The 18,263-nt window shown below is 38.0% G+C and overlaps 1 protein-coding gene across 1 annotated transcript; it reads left to right on the top strand.

Moving 5' to 3' along the window:
* Positions 1 to 1,983: 1,983 nt before the first annotated feature.
* FAM204A (family with sequence similarity 204, member A) lies at positions 1,984 to 17,931 on the top strand. The gene is made up of 7 exons (XM_010003964.1): positions 1,984 to 2,235; positions 3,184 to 3,274; positions 3,831 to 3,864; positions 4,275 to 4,377; positions 6,903 to 6,992; positions 17,415 to 17,521; positions 17,880 to 17,931. The coding sequence occupies exons 1-7, from the start codon at positions 1,984 to 1,986 to the stop codon at positions 17,929 to 17,931; spliced, it is 729 nt and encodes a 242-aa protein (XP_010002266.1).
* Positions 17,932 to 18,263: the final 332 nt, after the last annotated feature.

Genomic DNA, 18,263 nt, shown 5'->3' with positions numbered 1-18,263 from the left:
CTACTGGTCTAACATCTGACTAGAACAAATGGCAATGACTATCCAATTCCAACACATTTACCAACTACCACTTATCTGTATACCAAATACAATCAATTATTAAATGTAAATAAAATAAATCTCTTAAAAATTGATTTCTCAGATGAGAGGAAAATCTAGTTAGCAAGCCGAGTGTGAAATTTACATGTAGTTCATGAAAAAGTGATTACTTACGGAATTAATTGATTTTAGAAATGAATCTGAGGATGTAAAATGATGGCATAAAAAGGAAATGAACTTCTGGTTTATGCCCATGAGAAAGGTGTTTGTTTTCTCCTTCCATGCACAGCTGATCCCAGAACCTGTGATCCACCAAGAAATCCTTATTCAAAGCCATATTCCCTATTATGTGCCTTCTTACTAGTTAAACTCTTGCCCATTTCTCATTCCCCTTGTAGATGAACTCTTTGTCCACAACTGGGTTGTGTCAGAAATTCCCTTCTCAGAAGTATTGACACTTAGTTTTCAAAGTGTCAAATAGTCACTCAAAAACGCATCTTCTTACAGATTATTTCACTCACAAACCCCCTGATCTTTCAAGTACATTTCAATGCTAGTGACTTCAGCCTTATCTCTTACTCTTTTTCTTGCAGTTTCTCTGTGCCTGCCTTCCTGTTGCTCCTTATAAACAAGATGTTCTTGCTGAATCACGTTCAGATTGCTTCTAAATATTTGTTTGTCTTGAGTGCTCTGCATAGACTCCCTGTTCACCTTTGAAGCACCGAGCACCAGTGCTACTTGGCTCAGGATTCCTGTCGAGTTTCTAACAGCTTTTCTACATTCTTTGAGCAGTTTAAAGGCAAAAGAGACATGTGAGGCTGGAAAACGATCCACAGTGAACAACCTTGAAAGATCTAGTGTTTTGGAGGTCCTTCTCTTTACCACATAAACCCAAGATGCCAGTGAGAACTTAAGAAGGATTTTCCCATCCTTGAAGAGTGAGGTTGCTGACGCTAGTGACAATATCCTAGTGTAAATATTTAGGCGTTGTACAAGTTACAAGGTTTCCTTTTGAAACAGACGGCCATACTTCTTTATTACAACGAGGTTGGCTGTGAAACGCGTCACTTGTCTTTCTTCCAGCGCACTGCTGTTCGTTCTGACACAACCACCCGGCGCACGTCGGGCTGTCAGACCCCCGTGGGTGCGAGGAAGCTGCAGGGCGGCCTTAGCAGGTGGGGATACCCCGCTGATTGGCTGCGGGGGCAGGGGCCAATGGGCGGGCGTGGTGTTGCGGCGGTGCCAAGATGGCGGGCAGGTAAACAGGGCCGGGGGAGGGATTCCCGGTGCCGGGGGGTGCTGATCGGCCTCTTCCGAAACGCCTTCCCCAGGGGGCTCCTCGCCGTCCTGTCCCGCCCCTGCGGGGCTCCCCGTGTCCGGCCCGCCCTGCCCCGGGGACGAACGGCGAGGAGCTGCTCAAACACCGGCAGAAAGAACTTGGAAGAATAAGGAAGGGGGGGGGAGGGGGGGAAAGGGAGCGAATATCTTCAAGCTGGGTGTTTAAATCCTCCGCCTGTCGCTGAAATAGTGAGTATTAGAAGCTTTATAACGTCCTTGTGTAAAGCATCTAATGGTGGCTGCTTTTCTCGAGGTGAATCAGGATGTTCTCTACAATTTTCTTTCCTGCAAGGGCTGCCAGGCCCTGGCACGGGCTGCCCGGGGCGCTGCTGGAGTCACCGTCCCTGAAGGGGTTTACAAGCCGCGTGGATACGGGGATGAGGGACGTGTTTGGTGGTGGCCTCGGCAGTGCTGCGTTAATGATCTTAAAGCGCTTTTCCAACCAAAGCGGTTCTGTTATTCTGAATTAAAATATTTCTGATTCTGTGCGTATTTCTGCTTCTCTTTTCTGCTGGTTACGCTTTTATCTTGGCATGGGTAAGCTCACTTGCCTCTGGTGTCCTTGCAGTGTGACTTGAGGTGTCTTGGACTTGTTTAAACTGGAAGATGTGGAGTGGACTGTTACCTCCAGGACTTAATGAAAGTGATGTTGACTTGAGTTCTGATGAGGGAGATGAATCACATGGTTCCCTTTCCAAGGAAGGTGCAAAAGAAGATACTGAAAGAGTTCAGCTCTCTGAATTCCGGGAGGATAGACCTGAAAGTGATGTCATCAGTGAACCTGTTGTGGTATCAGTGACAGATGGAGAAAATGAGTCTCAAACGTGCCCTCCTGGAATTTCTTTAAATACGTGGAAGGTGGGTATCATTGCAGGTCTTGAAATGTTCAGGGCAGAAGTACAAGATACTCAAAAGTCAAATGGCTAATTTTAAAATTAACTCAATGTTGAACATTCAGTATACAAATCTGAAATTAAGTAAAAGATTATGAAAGTACAGTTATTGTAATATACCTTAGATTGTTTCATCAGGAATTTCTATAGGAAGTGAGTATCACTTATTTTTACCTTCTAGTTGCAGTGGTGATGGGAAGCATGGTGGGGGAATGTTTGGATAAAGACCTGTGTTCTTGGAACTGTGTGGGCTCTGAGCTTCATCACTGCTTTCTGCAGGTTTTCTGTTGATCTTTTAATGATTTGCAGCCGAGTGCATCAGCCCCTGGTCTGGTGAGGCACAGCTGCAAAGGAGAGGTGCATCTTCTGCTTTCTGAGGGGGTTAGTTGCAGGCATTCAGGCTCAGAGTTTCTTATAACCTTTTGATTTTCCTGTTGCATGGAAAGATTGGAGAAAAAAAAAAAAAAATCAGAATACCAATCTCCTGGTTTAGGCTCTTGAGTCTAAATAAGATCTGCCCAAACCTAGCTGTTCTCCTCCATCCATCCTGCTGTGTGAGGGCTGTGGTGGCAGTCATACTTGGATTACACACTACCAGGGAGGCAGTAACGATATGTGGAATAGCTCAGGATATTCTATAAGTGTACTCAATGTCATGTCCCAGGAGAAAACTGTTGGGTTTGAATGGTTCTGGTATTTAGGGAGGGCAGAGAGAGGTGATGGAAGACAAAAGCCAATTCTGGTTTAACCATCAGAGCTGGATGTTCTTGTTGCATAACTTTTAGTGTGATAGGAACAAAAAGCACTGTGGATAAATAAGAAACTGGGACATTTCTCAGCACATGATGTGATTATTATTATTTTTTTTAAATGGGGAAAAAAAATACTGACGTGCCTTTTCTTCATCTTGTAGAAATTTGTGGAGCTTCAGAAGAAAAACCGTGAAATGAAAATCCAAGCGAATCAGGAAAACAAGAGCAGAAAAAGGAAGCGCCGTAGAAAAGGTGTTTTATATAATCACATAATTTGTTTTCTCAATGTGGAATTAGTGTAAAATACATAGGAAGTGGGATTTGCTGGGTTTTGGTGGGGTTTTTTGCTTGATTTTGGGTTGGATCGTTTGTTTGTTTTTTTTAGCAAGACTTGAATGAGTAGATGAATTCTAGCTATTAGCTAAGATTGGTTTTTTTCCAGCTGTATCCATCACTTGTAGGACTAGTTGTGAGTTGCTACTTAAAGGTCAAGTAATATATTTGTTCCCTTTTTAAAAAGGAAGTACAATTTACTCAGTTAATACTGATTTGTACTGGCTAAGTGTATGTCAGTAATTCCTAAACCATTTTTGTGTGTGTGCTGGTTGAAACTCCTTCACAGATATTGTAAAAGTTTCTTTGTATGAAAAGCCTTACAGCTGACTGGTTTAAATTCACATTATCATGTGGTAAAATCCCAGAGTGTCAATCGTTCAAAGGAAATGTCACCAATTATAGTTCTGTTAACTTCACTGGATGCTGTAGGGTATGACTGTTTAATGTTGGATCTTTCTTTTCTCCCCCCTAGGAAAACAGAAAAAGAACGATGAAGTGACTAAGAGGTATAACCAGATCCATGTGATTAGCTGAGGTCTGTTTTTAATATTAGGCACACGTTGTGAAAAGCTTGACCACATGCATGGCCAAAGCCTAGCTTTGAACAACATGTAGAATACCTGCTGAAATCACTCAGTGTCTCTGTTGGGCATGCTGAATTTGATACCAGTGATTGATTGATGGAGTTCATTGCTTGGTTTTAAGAAATGCATTATTTAATATAAATTTAAATGGACTTGATGTTATTCCTAATGATTTTTTTCATGTATCTGAATACAAGGTCCTGTTTAGCCTGTTTCTCCTTCTCTTTTTCATCCTTTTCACCAGAGTAAGGTTTACAGTTGGCTTTGATAAACTTAAAGGTCTTTTCCAACCTAAATGGTTATATTAATGACTTCTGTTTGTTTGTTTCTAGTAGTCAACAGTTGGCAAATGAAGAGAAATGGAAAGAACTTACACAGTACTTTGGGATCAATGACAGATTTGAATCACCTGTAGATAGCAGAGCTCCACAAAAGGTGACTGTTGATCCAAAAGCAATGTCAGCTTGTGCTTGTCAGTAAAAGAACTCGGCCTTAACTGATATAGGAATAAAAGGGAGACATTACAAGTGAAGTAAATGAGCAAGTTGCTGAGGAAGGTTAATTTTGTTCACATTTTAAATGAATTTCCTTTAGGCAACATATGAATAGTGTTTGGAGGGAGAGGTTGCTATACTTTCTTTTGAGCCGTGACCGTGCCTCTTCTCTGGTTTTGTTTTCTGAGACAGAACACTTTATATGCATTGTCTGTCTTTTCTTTTGCTTTTTTTTAATGTTGTGTTTTAACTTTAAAATGTGTCATGTAAATCCTTTAGTTGACTCCAGTGGCTATAGGAATTAGAGGACCAAACCTATCATACAGTTTTTTCTGGATTTATAACACATTCACAGAATCACAGAATGTTCAGGGTTGGAAGGGACCTCTGGAGATTGAGTCCAACCCCCCTGCTGCAGCAGGAGCACCTAGGGCAGATCACACAGAAGCACATCCAGGTGGGTCTTGAAAGTCTCCAGAGGAGACCCACAACCTCTCTGGGCAGCCTGTCCTAGTGCTCTATAACCCTCACAGTAAAGAAGCTCTTACCCATGTTGAGGAACTTCCTGTGCTCTAGTTTGCATCCATTGCCCCTTGTCCTATCACAGGCCATGACTGAAAAGAGATTGGCCCTTCATTCTTGACACCCATCCTTCAGATATTTGTACACATTAATAAGATCCCCTCTCAGTCTTCTCTTCCCCAGACTGAAAAGCTCCAGGTCTCTCAGCCTTTCCTCATAAGACAGGTGTTCCTGTCCCTTAATCATCCTCGTAGCCTCCATTGGACTCTCTCTAGTAAATCCCTGTCTCTTGAACTGGGGAGCCGAGAACTGGACACACTACTCCAGATGTGGTCTCACTAGGACAGAGTAGAGGGGGAGGAGAACCTCCCTCGACCTGCTGGACACGTTCTTCTTAATGCACCCCAGGATGTCATTGGCCTTTTTGGCCACAAGGGCACATTGCTGCCCCATGGATAACTTGTCCATCAGGACTCCAAGATCCTTTTCCACAGTGCTGCTTTCTAGCAGGTCAGTTCTTAATCTGTACTGGTACATGTTGTTATTCCTCCCCACGTGCAGGACTCTACACTTACATTCTGGTTCGTGTTGAACCTCATTAGGTTCCTCTTTGCCCAGCTCTCCTTTGCCCAAACCTCAGTGAATGGCTGCATGGCCCCCTGGTCATATTTGAAGTAACTGGTACAAGATGATGGATAAGTTAAGAAACCCATTAGGTTGCAAGTTCCTCGTAGCACTGTTTGTTCTGTAGTTTTTCAGGAAAGGCCTGTTTAAGTTGTATAACATCAAATGTTCAGTTAGCCTCCTTTATGATACCTCGTGCTTCTGTCCTTTGCTTAAAGTAAGTTTCTGCATGCAAGTGACAGGACATTATTTGCTTCTGTTTCAATTCTTTTAGTGAGTTCAGTTGTCAGTAAATTGCTCAGGGTAGATCTGGAAGGAGGCCCAAAGTGTTAAATTGCAGATGCTGTCCATGCATGTTCAGAGAGTTTATCACTAGTAGAATGCGTGTGTCATTAATGTCAGAGAAGACATCTAAGAGAATTTGCTATCGGTGTGACTTCCAGTTGTGCACTTTTTTTCCAACTTCCACTGAAGTAATTCAAATGCAGTCTTTGCAGATCAGTTTCCCAATAATTCCATTTCTTATTATCTTTTTAAAAAGTGTATGATATGAAACTGTCAAATGTGTTTTCTTTAGCATCACTAATATGTAAAAGCCAGTGAGACTGTAAAATTGTCTTCTGTTAGGAGAGTGTTTTGTGAAATTTTCAAGTCAGTGCCTACTGCTGCACTACCCTTCTGTCTTCCTTCAGCAGTGTCCAGCTGTAACTTCCAGTAAATATTTACTTTTTATTGTTGCATTATTTGTAAGTGTTGCTAAAAGGTTGTGTTGATCATAGAGGTTCTTATTTTCAGAGGGTGAATTCTGAAGCTTTTCCATTGCTGTAGGACTTCTAGACATGTGATGTATTAGCACAGTGGAGTGGCACCATGCCAGAGCTCAGTTTTTGGATAAAGATAAGATCTTAAAACTGTAACTATACAGTGGTAATTGCCATTCTTCATGTTACCTGACACATATATTTCACAATTTGTTTAGAAAGCTCCAGGGATGGAAGAGATAAGCCAGATCTTCAGATGAAGTTTTATTGTGACAGGCATAAACTAGTCCGTGTAATTTTTTTAACCTATGGTATTATCCTGCATGTAAGGTGGAACTAATGCAGTGATTGTGCTCAGGCAGCCTTTCAGTGAATTCTTAATTATACTGTCCATCACAATACATAGACAAAGTGATTTGTGTTACATAGAAATTACAGGTTTATGCAGTGTCTTAAAATAAATAATTTTATAAAAGAAATGTTTGTAGAAAGGAGATACCTGCCTTTAAACATGTTGTTTCTTTATTTGTCCTAAAGATATTTGCTTTTCTTTCTCCAGTCTGGCCTTGAACTTAGCATAGAGAAGTCTGTGGCTGAAGGTGACATTGATAAAGCTGAGGAGCTGAGTGACAGATTAGCCATTCGTGAGGTAAGTGGCCTATTAACTAAAACTCTTTATGAAACATTCAGTTTTGTACATCTGTACAAAGAGTGCCACAGCTGAAATAACCTTGAAGATGGTTTGGGGCATATTTCTTGTTTCCTTAGCAGATTTCTGTCAGTAAGTGAAGGATTTTGCTGCTGATCTAGTAATGCTTGAACAACTGTAACTGTGTATAAAAACTGAAAATGAAACCATGAGCCATCCCCAGTAACCTTGCTTTAAAGCCTTCATGCCAACTCCACGGGTCAGAATAGTCAATAATTAGCCCCCTACATTAAGCTTTTAATTTTTCTCCATTTCACAAGCCAAGAAAACATGAGTATGTTGTTCCCATCCTGTCAGTTCCCTGTGCCTCAGATTTTGTTTTGCATTTCCCCCCAGTAAGCTTGGGAAGCCTTAAAGACGGTGGAGATTTAGCAAGTTTAGAGCAAGACTTGCACAGGTAAGGGCAGAAATACCCAACCTCATGCACTAGTGGTTTTTTTTTTCCTTGTCTATTCATGTGACCAGGAGTTGATGGCTGGAAGAATTCTGAAAAGAATGGGAGTACATGGATGTCAAACATGTTATACCCTTAGATGCTTATAGATTTAATGATGCCTTAGGTGCTTATAGAATTAATGTTTGAGGGTTTTTTCCTCCTTGCCATAATTTTTAGAATATAAATGCATATTAAACATCCAGGTGCAAGTAACTCAGTTTTTTTACAAGGTGATGTGTTAGTTGGTGTATCTGAGTAATTTTTGGAGGCTGTGCAACTCTTTGCTATAAAAAGTGGACCCTTTACATTGATATGCAGTGCTGGGTGAATAGTTAAACTGGTGAGGAATCTACCAGATGCCTTTGGTAATTGCAGTTTCATATAAGAAATAATTAAATTGGTGCATGTGTGGTAGGTGGTAGCAGCTGAAGTATGTAATTGAGATCCATGAAGGCTGTGCTGCCCATTGTTATTTTTGCACAGGGGAGAAAATGCAAAGGAAGAAAATTAGGATAAAAAGAGAGTTGGAATAATTTTGAAGCCATGTAAGAAACAATAACTAAAAAAGTACTGCTTGAGTTGAGTGGGAGAGCTATCATTTTTAAGTAATCTAATTTCTAATATTTTATATGAGAAATTAATTATATGTATTTTTGCTTTCATTCTATCTTTTATGCTTTCCTGTCTTCAGAGTTAATGGGGAGACTCTGTCCAGTTTATATACTACTAAAATTCAAAGGTATTAGAAAAGCATTAAGAGAGACAAATTCTGAGTAATTGTCATTCTCATACAAATATTTAAAATATATCTTTAAGTACAGGGATTCAAGCTAAGCTTTAATGTGAAATTGCAGATTTGAATCTGTTTAATGCAGTATCATACAACATTGTGATGGCTTTAAAAACATGGCTTTTGAAATGGGAAATACAGCTCCTGGTTTCCCCTAGCCTTGCTTAGAGAACCTTAACTGTAGGTGTTCTGACACAATTTTTAAACTCCCACAATTAGTCACCCAGGGCACTTTCTAATGACTAGGCTCTTAGCCTGCCTTCTCCCAGGTGATTACAGAACTTCAGTCTGCAAAGATAACAGCTATTGACACTGATGGGAATGTCACTTAATGTTCCCTATAAGTCTGACCAGCTTCTCACTGTGATACTGTTATTCTACCTTACTGTTCTCCTTCGCAAATGTCATTATCCTGTCTTCTCTTAAGTGGTTAGAGTATCGTAATCAATAAAACATACTGAGGTTCTAGTGCAAATTGTTTGACTATAAAAACAAATTAATGTAAGAATTTTTAAGGTTTTGTAATATTTATGATAAACTGTTACCTGGTTTTGGTAGCCATGGCATTGTGCAACATCTAGCATATCCCATGTGCTAGCAGTGTATTACTATTTGTGGAACATTAGCTCCAAATTGTTGACTTTCAAATATTAGCATGTTGTAATTCTGAAAACAAAATGCTTGAAACATTATTAGTATTCACAGCCTTGACTTGGTTTTGGTTAAGTGGGTTTATCTGAATAAATAGTATGTTGAGAAAAGGAAAACTCAAATGGCTCTGACTTGATCTCATGAGATCTGTTGAGGCAGAATCCATGTGAATTCACTGGGGCTCTCTACTGCTTTAATGATGTGCTGAGTAACCCACTGAAAGAATAATTTTTCACTGTGATTTTAAGAAGCTGTTTATTTTTTTTAATGGATTTTTTAAAATACTTTTTATTCCGAGGAAATCATTCTAACAGTGACTGTGATTCATTGAAGAGCTATAGAGAAGGGTTTGATTATGGAAGGAGGTTGATTCACAAATCATTGTCTTGTATAGAAGTACAGTTAATAAAAATACTGCTTTAATACTGTATATTATTGCCTCAATCACTGCTTTCCTTCTCTTTGCAATTTAAAGAAGTGTGCCCTTTAACTCACTTCTAAGAAGTATTTTGTAAAATGAGTTGTAATTTTAAAAGTATGCCTATTTGTATCCCTCTAACTTCCAAACACAACCCTGTGAGCAGGTCAGGCATGGAACTATCCTATGACTGTACTGAAGAGCAGCACTTCTGAAGTCTAGAGAAAGAAGGGGTTGAATTATTGTTCTTTTATCTCAATGTCATCTTTTTATGTACAGGGTTGGGGACAGGGAGCTTATGAGAAGCAGCTGCCTCCTGTTTGGGGTGCAGCCCCCCTAGCAGCCACATGAAGCATGTTCAGTGGGTAGGTGTTCTTTTTGAAATCAGGTGTATGGGGGTTTAACTGGCACCATTTTCTTTTGCAAGAAGCAGTGACTGGAACCTGCTGATAAAGCTTTTGCTTTGAGGCACAGATCCCAGAGTTCTTAAAGCCGTTTCCTGCCTTAATAAGTGAAACTAATTTTTGATGTATAACACTTATAAGCCTGTGAAACTGATAGGGCAGCTTCAGTATTTAGAAAAATGAATCCAAAAATAAACACATGATGAAAATAGGCAGTAAAAACATGTCCTAAAAAGCAAAGGAATGCCAAAGTGATGCTGTCAATTTGCTATCACTATGACACAGTGAGAAAACATTTTTAAAAATCAGATTGCTTAAACTGTCACTGATTTTTTTAATTTTTTTTTTAAGCAACATGCATAATCTAGTAGCTGTGAGTGGATCACTGAAATTTGCATCCTAAAAGCCTAAATGATGCTGTTTGAAGGGTTTGGGTCTTGGTTTCCATGTGGTGCTCGTTGCAGGTTATTTAAGGAGCATATGATTGTACTGCTGTAAATGAAGCTTTGAGCAGTATGTTTATTGCTTTCTTCTGCTCTGACCAGTAAGCACAAATGCTGTTTATTAAAACAAAACTTCCTGTAGAAACCTTTGAGGTTTCAGACTGAGAGAAGTTAAAACTTGGGTACCTTGTGCATGAGGCTCTGCATTTACTAGTAATTGCATGTGTGGATTCATGTATAACTTTTGAGACTAGCGAAATTGTTCTATTTTTTTTTTTTTTTTTCAATTGGGAGTTGCATTTTCTACTTAAAAATGAATTGTACTTATGTGATGATGATGATACTGAGTCTAATCTCTTGGCAGACCTCACTACAAAGTGTTATCCCTTGTCTCCTTTTGTTGTCCTATTTCATGGCCTAGAAAAGTGATTTCGGTTTGGGAATTATCAGCAGATCTCCAACTGTAGCATCCTTGGCCATCCCTGTTGCCTTTCCCACACATCCCCACAGCATGTTCTCTTGTGGGGTGTTCTGCTTGGTTGAGATTTTTAGAAATCCTGGAATTCATGATTGCATTATTTTATATCTGAGTGAAATTCTTCCTAAAAGAATCTGGGCGTGTCTGCATTATGTTGTGCAGAATAATCTAGGCCATCAGTCACTCTGCTTCTTCAGGGATACTGCTTCTAGAACCCAGTCAAGCTTGAGCATCCCAGTATTATGTAGTTACAGTAAATGAAATACATTTTTGTTCAGTGTCAACATAATGCAGGTGGGTCATACTGCTTAATCTTAATTTACTGTGGATTTTTAAACACACTGTTAGAATGAATTATTTCTGCAATACCTACAGCATAATGCTGTTAGTATTAAATAACTACCAATTAATTGCTGGTATAAGATGCACAGTTAAAGTTTATTATGGTATTATTATGGTAATCCATTTGCTGTCCCAAGGACTTTCAGCATTGGCAGAGTCCTTCATGTTTTAAAGTTCTGCTTTTCAAGTGCAGATTGGGCATACCCAAAGCTGGTGTTCAAACACTGCATTTACTGATGACTTGTTTGAGAGATGCTAGTAGAATTGTTAATATTAAATGTAGGAGTTAAGAAAAAAATTCTGAACCTTTTCCCATGAACGTTGTATTTATCCTTTTGAGTAAGGATGGGGTGTGGTAGTATCTGGTAATTTCACTTTGCTGTAAAACAATTTGGAGTGATACTTTTAAGAGTGCTTTTCCTAATTAAGCCAAATATTTTAAACAGATTCCCCACCACCACCCATTGTATAGAAACCTGAAAATATTTTCCAAGCTTTTTTTGCCCTAGATACAGATTTTTTCATTGGAATTTTGCACTTAAATCATTGTACCGTGTCTCAAGAAGCAGAATGCAGGTTTCTTATGGCTCTTAATATTCAGAGAACTGCTCAGGCAAAACCTCGAATTTGCTTGTGGATTTTGTGTTAACTGCCTGGTTGGTAGGTGCCACATTGTCTCAGACTGCACTAGCCTGAGGACTGTAATCTGAACATGGTAAAATAATCTTGACCATAGTAGACTTACCTGTCAAAAGCAACGCTTAAAATATTTTGTAGTTCAGTGTGCTAAATTCCTGAAGTAGTTGTCAGTCTCTAAATAGTGCAGGGTTTTTGACAGCACAAAGTGCTCAGCTTTGTGGCTTCTCACATTTTGGTAAAACACTTTTGTGAAACGTTTTTGAGAAGCTACATTTTATAGGGAAACGATGGCATCGTAATCAAGCTTATGTGAAAGGTCTAGATTGTAATTGACAAAATGAATTGGCTGTTCACTGGAGTTCCATTCTTATGTTACAGCAAGATCAATCCTGCTGTTGACTTCAAAATTTATTTTGGCAGTTTTCACCATTTTCTAATGATCAGATTAGTATCTGTTGTCTGCAAGGAACTTGCAGTCATAATTTAGAATGGGAAGTACATGTGTTGTTAGGTTGTGTGTTGTGACCAGTAAGAATCATTCTGGAAGCTGTTTTCCATTTGAAAATCTGGGTGTAGGATATGATTGATCATGAGGTCAGGCACACGTTACTGTTACAGGTGGATAGGTTAGAGTACTTGATGCTCTTCTGTTGGTAAAATAGGATTTAATTTGTAAATTCTGTGCAACATTCACTATTTATCATAGTGCTTTTGGGTTCCTGAAGAGATTGATGCAGTTTTATATGGAATGTAACCAAGCAACAGTTAATATGGAAGCCTTGCCCATTGAAAGACCTGGGGAGAAAATAAAGAGGAGTTTACTTTTTAACTCTGAAGGATTTTCTTTCTAACACTTAGTAGAGGTGCTTCCAAATATCTTTCTTCATTGAGGTTGTTTTATTTTAACCTTTGGAACATGGCAGAGTTATCACCTAGAATTACATTCTTATGCTCCCTTAATTATGTATATCTTTTCCTTAACAAACCTTAAAAAAAGATTTCAGATGTTACAAGTCTAATTAAAGAGACAGACAAAGCACAGTTTATACTGTAGATTTTTTCTGCAGTTCAATTAATCAGCATGTTTTCTCTTTTAATTAAAACCATTTTAGTAAATTAAAGCCCACAGCAAAACACATATATAATTTGTTTGTAATTAGCTCTTAATTGGTGGTAGTTGAAGCTTAGCACCCTTGGTTTCTTTCTTCATGATTGCCATTTTATTAGCAGCCAGTCATTAATTAATCTTTTTTTCTAATTAGCTTATAAAACTGTTGATGGCACATTATTGTAAATGTGATTTTAAGTTCAAAGCTTGTTAATAAGCTTTCTTACTTAGAAGAACAGAGATAAAGAAATTGCTGAAAACAGTACTACAGTTCTTTTTTTAAAACTGCCTTTCTTATAAGGGGGCTGTGTAAAGCATCTAACAGCTTATAGTTAATTTTTTAATGCTGTGTTTTCTCATGAATGGAAGAAGTTACTTGCATGTAAATGTTTAAATCTGGCAAAGAGCTTATTTTTAGAACAGTTTTCTGTCCTTGCTCCATTACTCTGCTATCCAAATATAATTTGATGTTGTAGTACCCAGCATAAAAATACAACAAACGTATTACAAAGTATTTTACAGTGGAAGTTGGGCACATCATTGAAAGGGGACAATCTTCAGTGCAAAATCCACTCGGTATTCTTGTTTGCTTTATATATTTTATATACGTCAGCAACGGATAACATTCCATAACATAAAAGGAGAAAATCATTGCTAAAGGCAACCCTGAAATAACTAGATTCATATTTGATGAGAAGCTGTAACACTGTATTAAAAGGCTGTTTGGCTTCGCTGGTATGATCATAGGATATTTCAGGACCTGTTTGAATATAGATGTTTTGTTAGAGCTTCTGTACCTTTAGCTCTTTGCATATCATACCTAGATATTTCTGGAGCAGTTCTTGAATCTGTTGTCTCATTATTTTTACCATTCAGCATTTAATTGCACTGTGCTCTCTTAATGAAAAGTCTTTCCTGTGTGATGTTTAATGTGGAATGTCTTGATTTTCAAGGAACTTTTCTGCAAGTTACAGTAGATTCTGCTGCAGCTTAATCCAAATGTTTACTCTGCTGCCTGAACTTTACACACTATTTCAACTTCAGCCATTTCTTTGCTTGTTTTAAAAATGTTTTATGATGCTGTGCAGGAAACACTAGAAAGGGATAGCTGACAAGGAAAAAATTAAAAATTGGATAAAAAGTAAATGAATAATGTCATATTACTAAAAAGATGAGAGGCTAATTTGTGCCGACTTTTTGCTAATTTTGTTCAAGCCTCAAAATGAGGAGCTGTCACCCGTTCTGTGTAGCACTGATGACAGTGCCAATGATCCATGAAATAAGCTGCCGCTGGCTTTGTTCTGATAAGAATGAACAAATCTGCACAATGTACGGCTCCCAGAATCTCATTTTCATACTTGCATGCAGGCTAAAAGAAATAAGCTGTTTGCAGGCTTGATTAATCAGACATTTGAGGGGTTTTTGTCTCTTTGATCTCTTTCGTCTCCTAGGTAACTTGCTTGACATTAATGTTGAGCTTGAGTAAAGACAATCAGGAATTGTAGACCAAACTGATATAAAAATTAAAGACCTTAACACTTTAAGTACTCCAGTAATGGTTCCGCTTTACTTCAGAAAACATCTGTTTTCATTTAATTAAAGAACAAAAGAGAAGAGCATAAATATTTTTCATTGAGACCTGTTATTCCATAAAAAGTTAAAGTATGATAATTGGTATTTTTAAATAAATGCCTTGAAACTGTTCAAAAAGAAGCAAAGCTTCAGAAATGAGTTGCAAGGTAACAATTTCAGAGGAGTAGAGCATTTATTAAAAATAAGAGAGATAGAATTTTCATTTATGCTCCGTTAAACATCTAGAGTAAAATATTTGACATTATTATTGGTCAACTTCAAGATGGAAAGGTCCTTGCCCTGTAGAAAAGAAGTTGTTTTTTTAAGTTTGTCTTAAAAGAAATACATATATTGTGTTAGCAGGATGAGCCATTATATCAGCTTTACTGCCCAATATGATTTACACACTTTAAACCTGTAAAATTGAAAGGAATGTCAAGGAAAAAAAAATGTCGCAGTGCGTTTGCTTGAGGTTATGCAGACGCTTTTACAAATCTTCCAAGTGGCTGTAAAGATGAATGCCTCAAGGGTCTAGCCAGGGCCCTGCTTTTCCAACCAGCTAAAGCCCTTATCTTAAATCCAAGCAAAGTACCATTAATCTTTTTGAAAGACCTTTTATGGCTTTTAATATATCCCAAATTAGAACATTTTACACCCTTGGTTCCTGAAATATGGTGATAAAAAGCCTTTAGAGCTTAATTTTCCTTACTGCGTGCTCTGACCAATTTGCAGTTCTTTGTGATAATGTTTAGACACCTTAATTAAAATGCAGCAAAATATTGGATGTTCTATATGGAAAATGCTGATACTTTGACTACACAAGAAATTGTTGTATATGTTTTTATTCATGCTTTCTTACTGCTTTTAAGATGGTATTTTATTGAGTTATCTGATGACCTGAAATGTTTTTTTAATGCAAAACCCATTGACCAAGCTTTTATGGATTTCTTCTGGGAGGGGAGGCAGTGAAGATGTATGTCTGGGTGTGGGTGGGAGCAGAAGACATTTAATCTGACTGAAATGATTGTGTGTATGTTTATATGGCAACACGCTTGTTTTTATGTGTCTCAAATTTGACTCTGTAGCCTAGAAATGATAACATTAATGCTGCAAAATGTTCCTCCTTTTATTTCCACTCACACCATGGAGGATATTATCCAATTTTTCCCATACTTCTCAAAGATGGAAGAACTCATTCTGTCTTCCAAGAAATACTGCAGCACCTCACTTGTGTTTCTTTGTGCATAAGTATTCAATAGGCCGCTGAAAGATATTGTAAGGAGGTGCTCTTATCTTATTAATCATATAGTAAGGGCTAATTTAGTGTATGTTAAGATATACAAAATAAGGTTGAAAAAAAACCAAGGCATGGGTCCACTGATTGACTCCAGCCATCAGATTGCTTTTTTTTTTTTAGCTAATAATTAGTCCTGTTTCAATTAGCAAGAAAACACTTTTGTAATATTTTAGATGAGTTTTTTAAGCATTTTTCTACTGCAAGTGTATTGAAGTTAATATCTGCCCTTAAATATTGTGACAATGCAAATAAGAGAATATTTTCTAGTCTCTGACTAGAGATCTGGCAGTTCAGATGGTGACATTGAATTACTGATTATATAAAATGTTGCTCCTCAGGGGGAAAATAATGCAGCTAATAACATAAAAGATTTGAAATGTCTGGTCACAGGAGGTTTTTTTAATGCATCAAGATTATTCCATAGGTACATATTTATGACCTTAAAACATGCAAAAAGTAGATGAAAAACTGTTTTAGCATGATTTGTTTTACACAGGTTTCCTTTAAAAATATACTCACCTCTTAACTGGTTGGGCTGCCAGTGTGTAGAGAGGAAACGGAGGGTGTGCTTAGTGCCTTCATGTATGTGGACTCTTAAAGCCTTGTGCAGAAAGGCTGCTTTCCTGATTCTTGAACCCTGAAAGGACCATAACAGAATAGCTTTTAGTGAGGCTGTTTTGTTTTACTTTGTTAACAAAATGATCAGGGTATCTACCTACCTGCAAGGTGGGTGTTTGGTGGCAGAGTTGTAGATGTGTCAGTGTACCTACACCTGAAGATGTGTTCAGTTTTCCCTCATTGTATGTAGATAAAATGTCTCCGAATAAATAAGAATCACCTGTATGGATGCTGCAGATTATTGAAGTGTATTACCATTAATAATGGGACCAAAGTGTTCAGGAGTGTTCTGTCCCTTGGGTCTCCCATGCCTCTCTTGTTTGATGCTCCCATGATGCTTTTTGGGAAACTGAGATTATCCAGTCAGAAATGTCTTCACTGCTTCAGAAGGTTTTGGAGCAGATAGGAAGGAAACTTGTTTGTCACCACAGTTAGCAGCAGTTTTGGTTAAATGACAGCAATCATAAAATGTAACCACAGTGAACAAGTTATGAATGCTGATTGGGGGAGATAATTTGGTCATAGTTCACAGTAACTTTTTGTTTCATTGCTTAATTCCTAGAGTATAAGTTTATGAAAGTAAAGTGGTGTGCATCTACTGCCTATTACAACCTTACTTGAAAAGCATGCATGTTACCACACTACTAATCTAAAAGCTGGTAATGTGAAGAGTAACTGCCAGACTTGCTCTAAGGACACTGCCTTGGTCTCTTTCTGGACAGAGAGGTTAAAACATGGCTACCAGTAGTACCGGTGCTACTACCTTTTTGGTGGCTTCTGTATCGCTAAGACCTGATACTGTTGTGTTGGCACAGCTGAGGTCACAGGCTAGTCTTAGGAATGGAGGCTGCACTTGTGTGTGTATATATTTATTTAAAAAACAAGCAAACAAAAGGATCTAGTGGTCTATCTCCCTGCTAGGGTTCTTAAAAAGGAGCGATGCAAAAAGAACTGCTTGCCCCAAGATCCAGCTCCTTTGTATATCTCTTGCGGCACATTCTCACTCGTCTGATCTAATAGTACAGCATCAGCCTCATATTTGAAAGATATTTTCCTATCTATTGAATTTTGAGGAACGTTATCAGAGCAAGTAATTCGTGAGGCTTACATTTCATTTGAGCCATTTCCATCTATTCAGTTTTCCTTTGTTCCTTTTTGTGTCTTAGCTTGGTGTGAAAATTGCCAAAGCTGCCGCTTGCCGCAACTTTGTAAAAGCCAAGCAAGAAGCAGAGGCTGCCCAAGAAGCAAGAAAGAAAAAGAAGCTTGCTTGGGGGTAAGTCATTTGAGTATGTAATTAAACATTTGTGGTTTCATTGGCACTGAGCATATACAATACAATCTCAGTTTAATGTTTTCTTAGTTGAAATAGGTTTGTGCTAATCTTATTTGTTTAGTTTAACCTTGTTGGGTTTGGGAGGTTTTTTTGTGGTTTGTTTGGGTTTTTTTTAACAGTGTATCAGACTTAAGTACAGAGGCTTTACCAGAATTAATGTAGTGGTTATATGGCTACATATGTCTCCATGTTTTTATTACAATATTAACATTTTTTTGTTCTTAAAAATAGTATGGTTGAAAACATGTATGCTTATGATTCCTAAGATGATTTTTGTGCTCTTTTTTTTTTTTTTTAGATTTGAAGCCAAGAAAAGATGGGAAACAAAAAGCAACATGGGATACATGTAATCCATCCTGTTTTCCTCAGGAGTCAAATAACCTGTATTTACTTGAAGAATCTTTGTGGGAGACTTCTTAAATCTAAACACACAAAAAACCCCAACACATCCCACTCCTTGTGTTTCTAATGGTGGCAGACTGCAGCATCTTGTTTTGGCACTGTCTTACAATGCAGCAAAAATACTACTTAAACATCAAGACTAAAGTATAGGATTTTTCTCCAAAAGATGAAAATCTGATATAATGCATCGTAGAATGCTTTTGGTTGGAATAAAACCCTTGCTCCAAGTGTGTTCTGTGGTGCAGCTACAATGTGTGGGTATAAGGTGAAGGATAAGTTT

Source organism: Chaetura pelagica, unplaced genomic scaffold (genome assembly GCF_000747805.2).
Source record: "Chaetura pelagica isolate M959 unplaced genomic scaffold, ChaPel_1.0 scaffold248, whole genome shotgun sequence".
NCBI classification, from domain to species: Eukaryota; Metazoa; Chordata; class Aves; order Apodiformes; family Apodidae; genus Chaetura; species Chaetura pelagica.
Note: the sequence above shows the minus strand (reverse complement) of the source record. Positions and strands in the feature narration are given on the sequence as shown.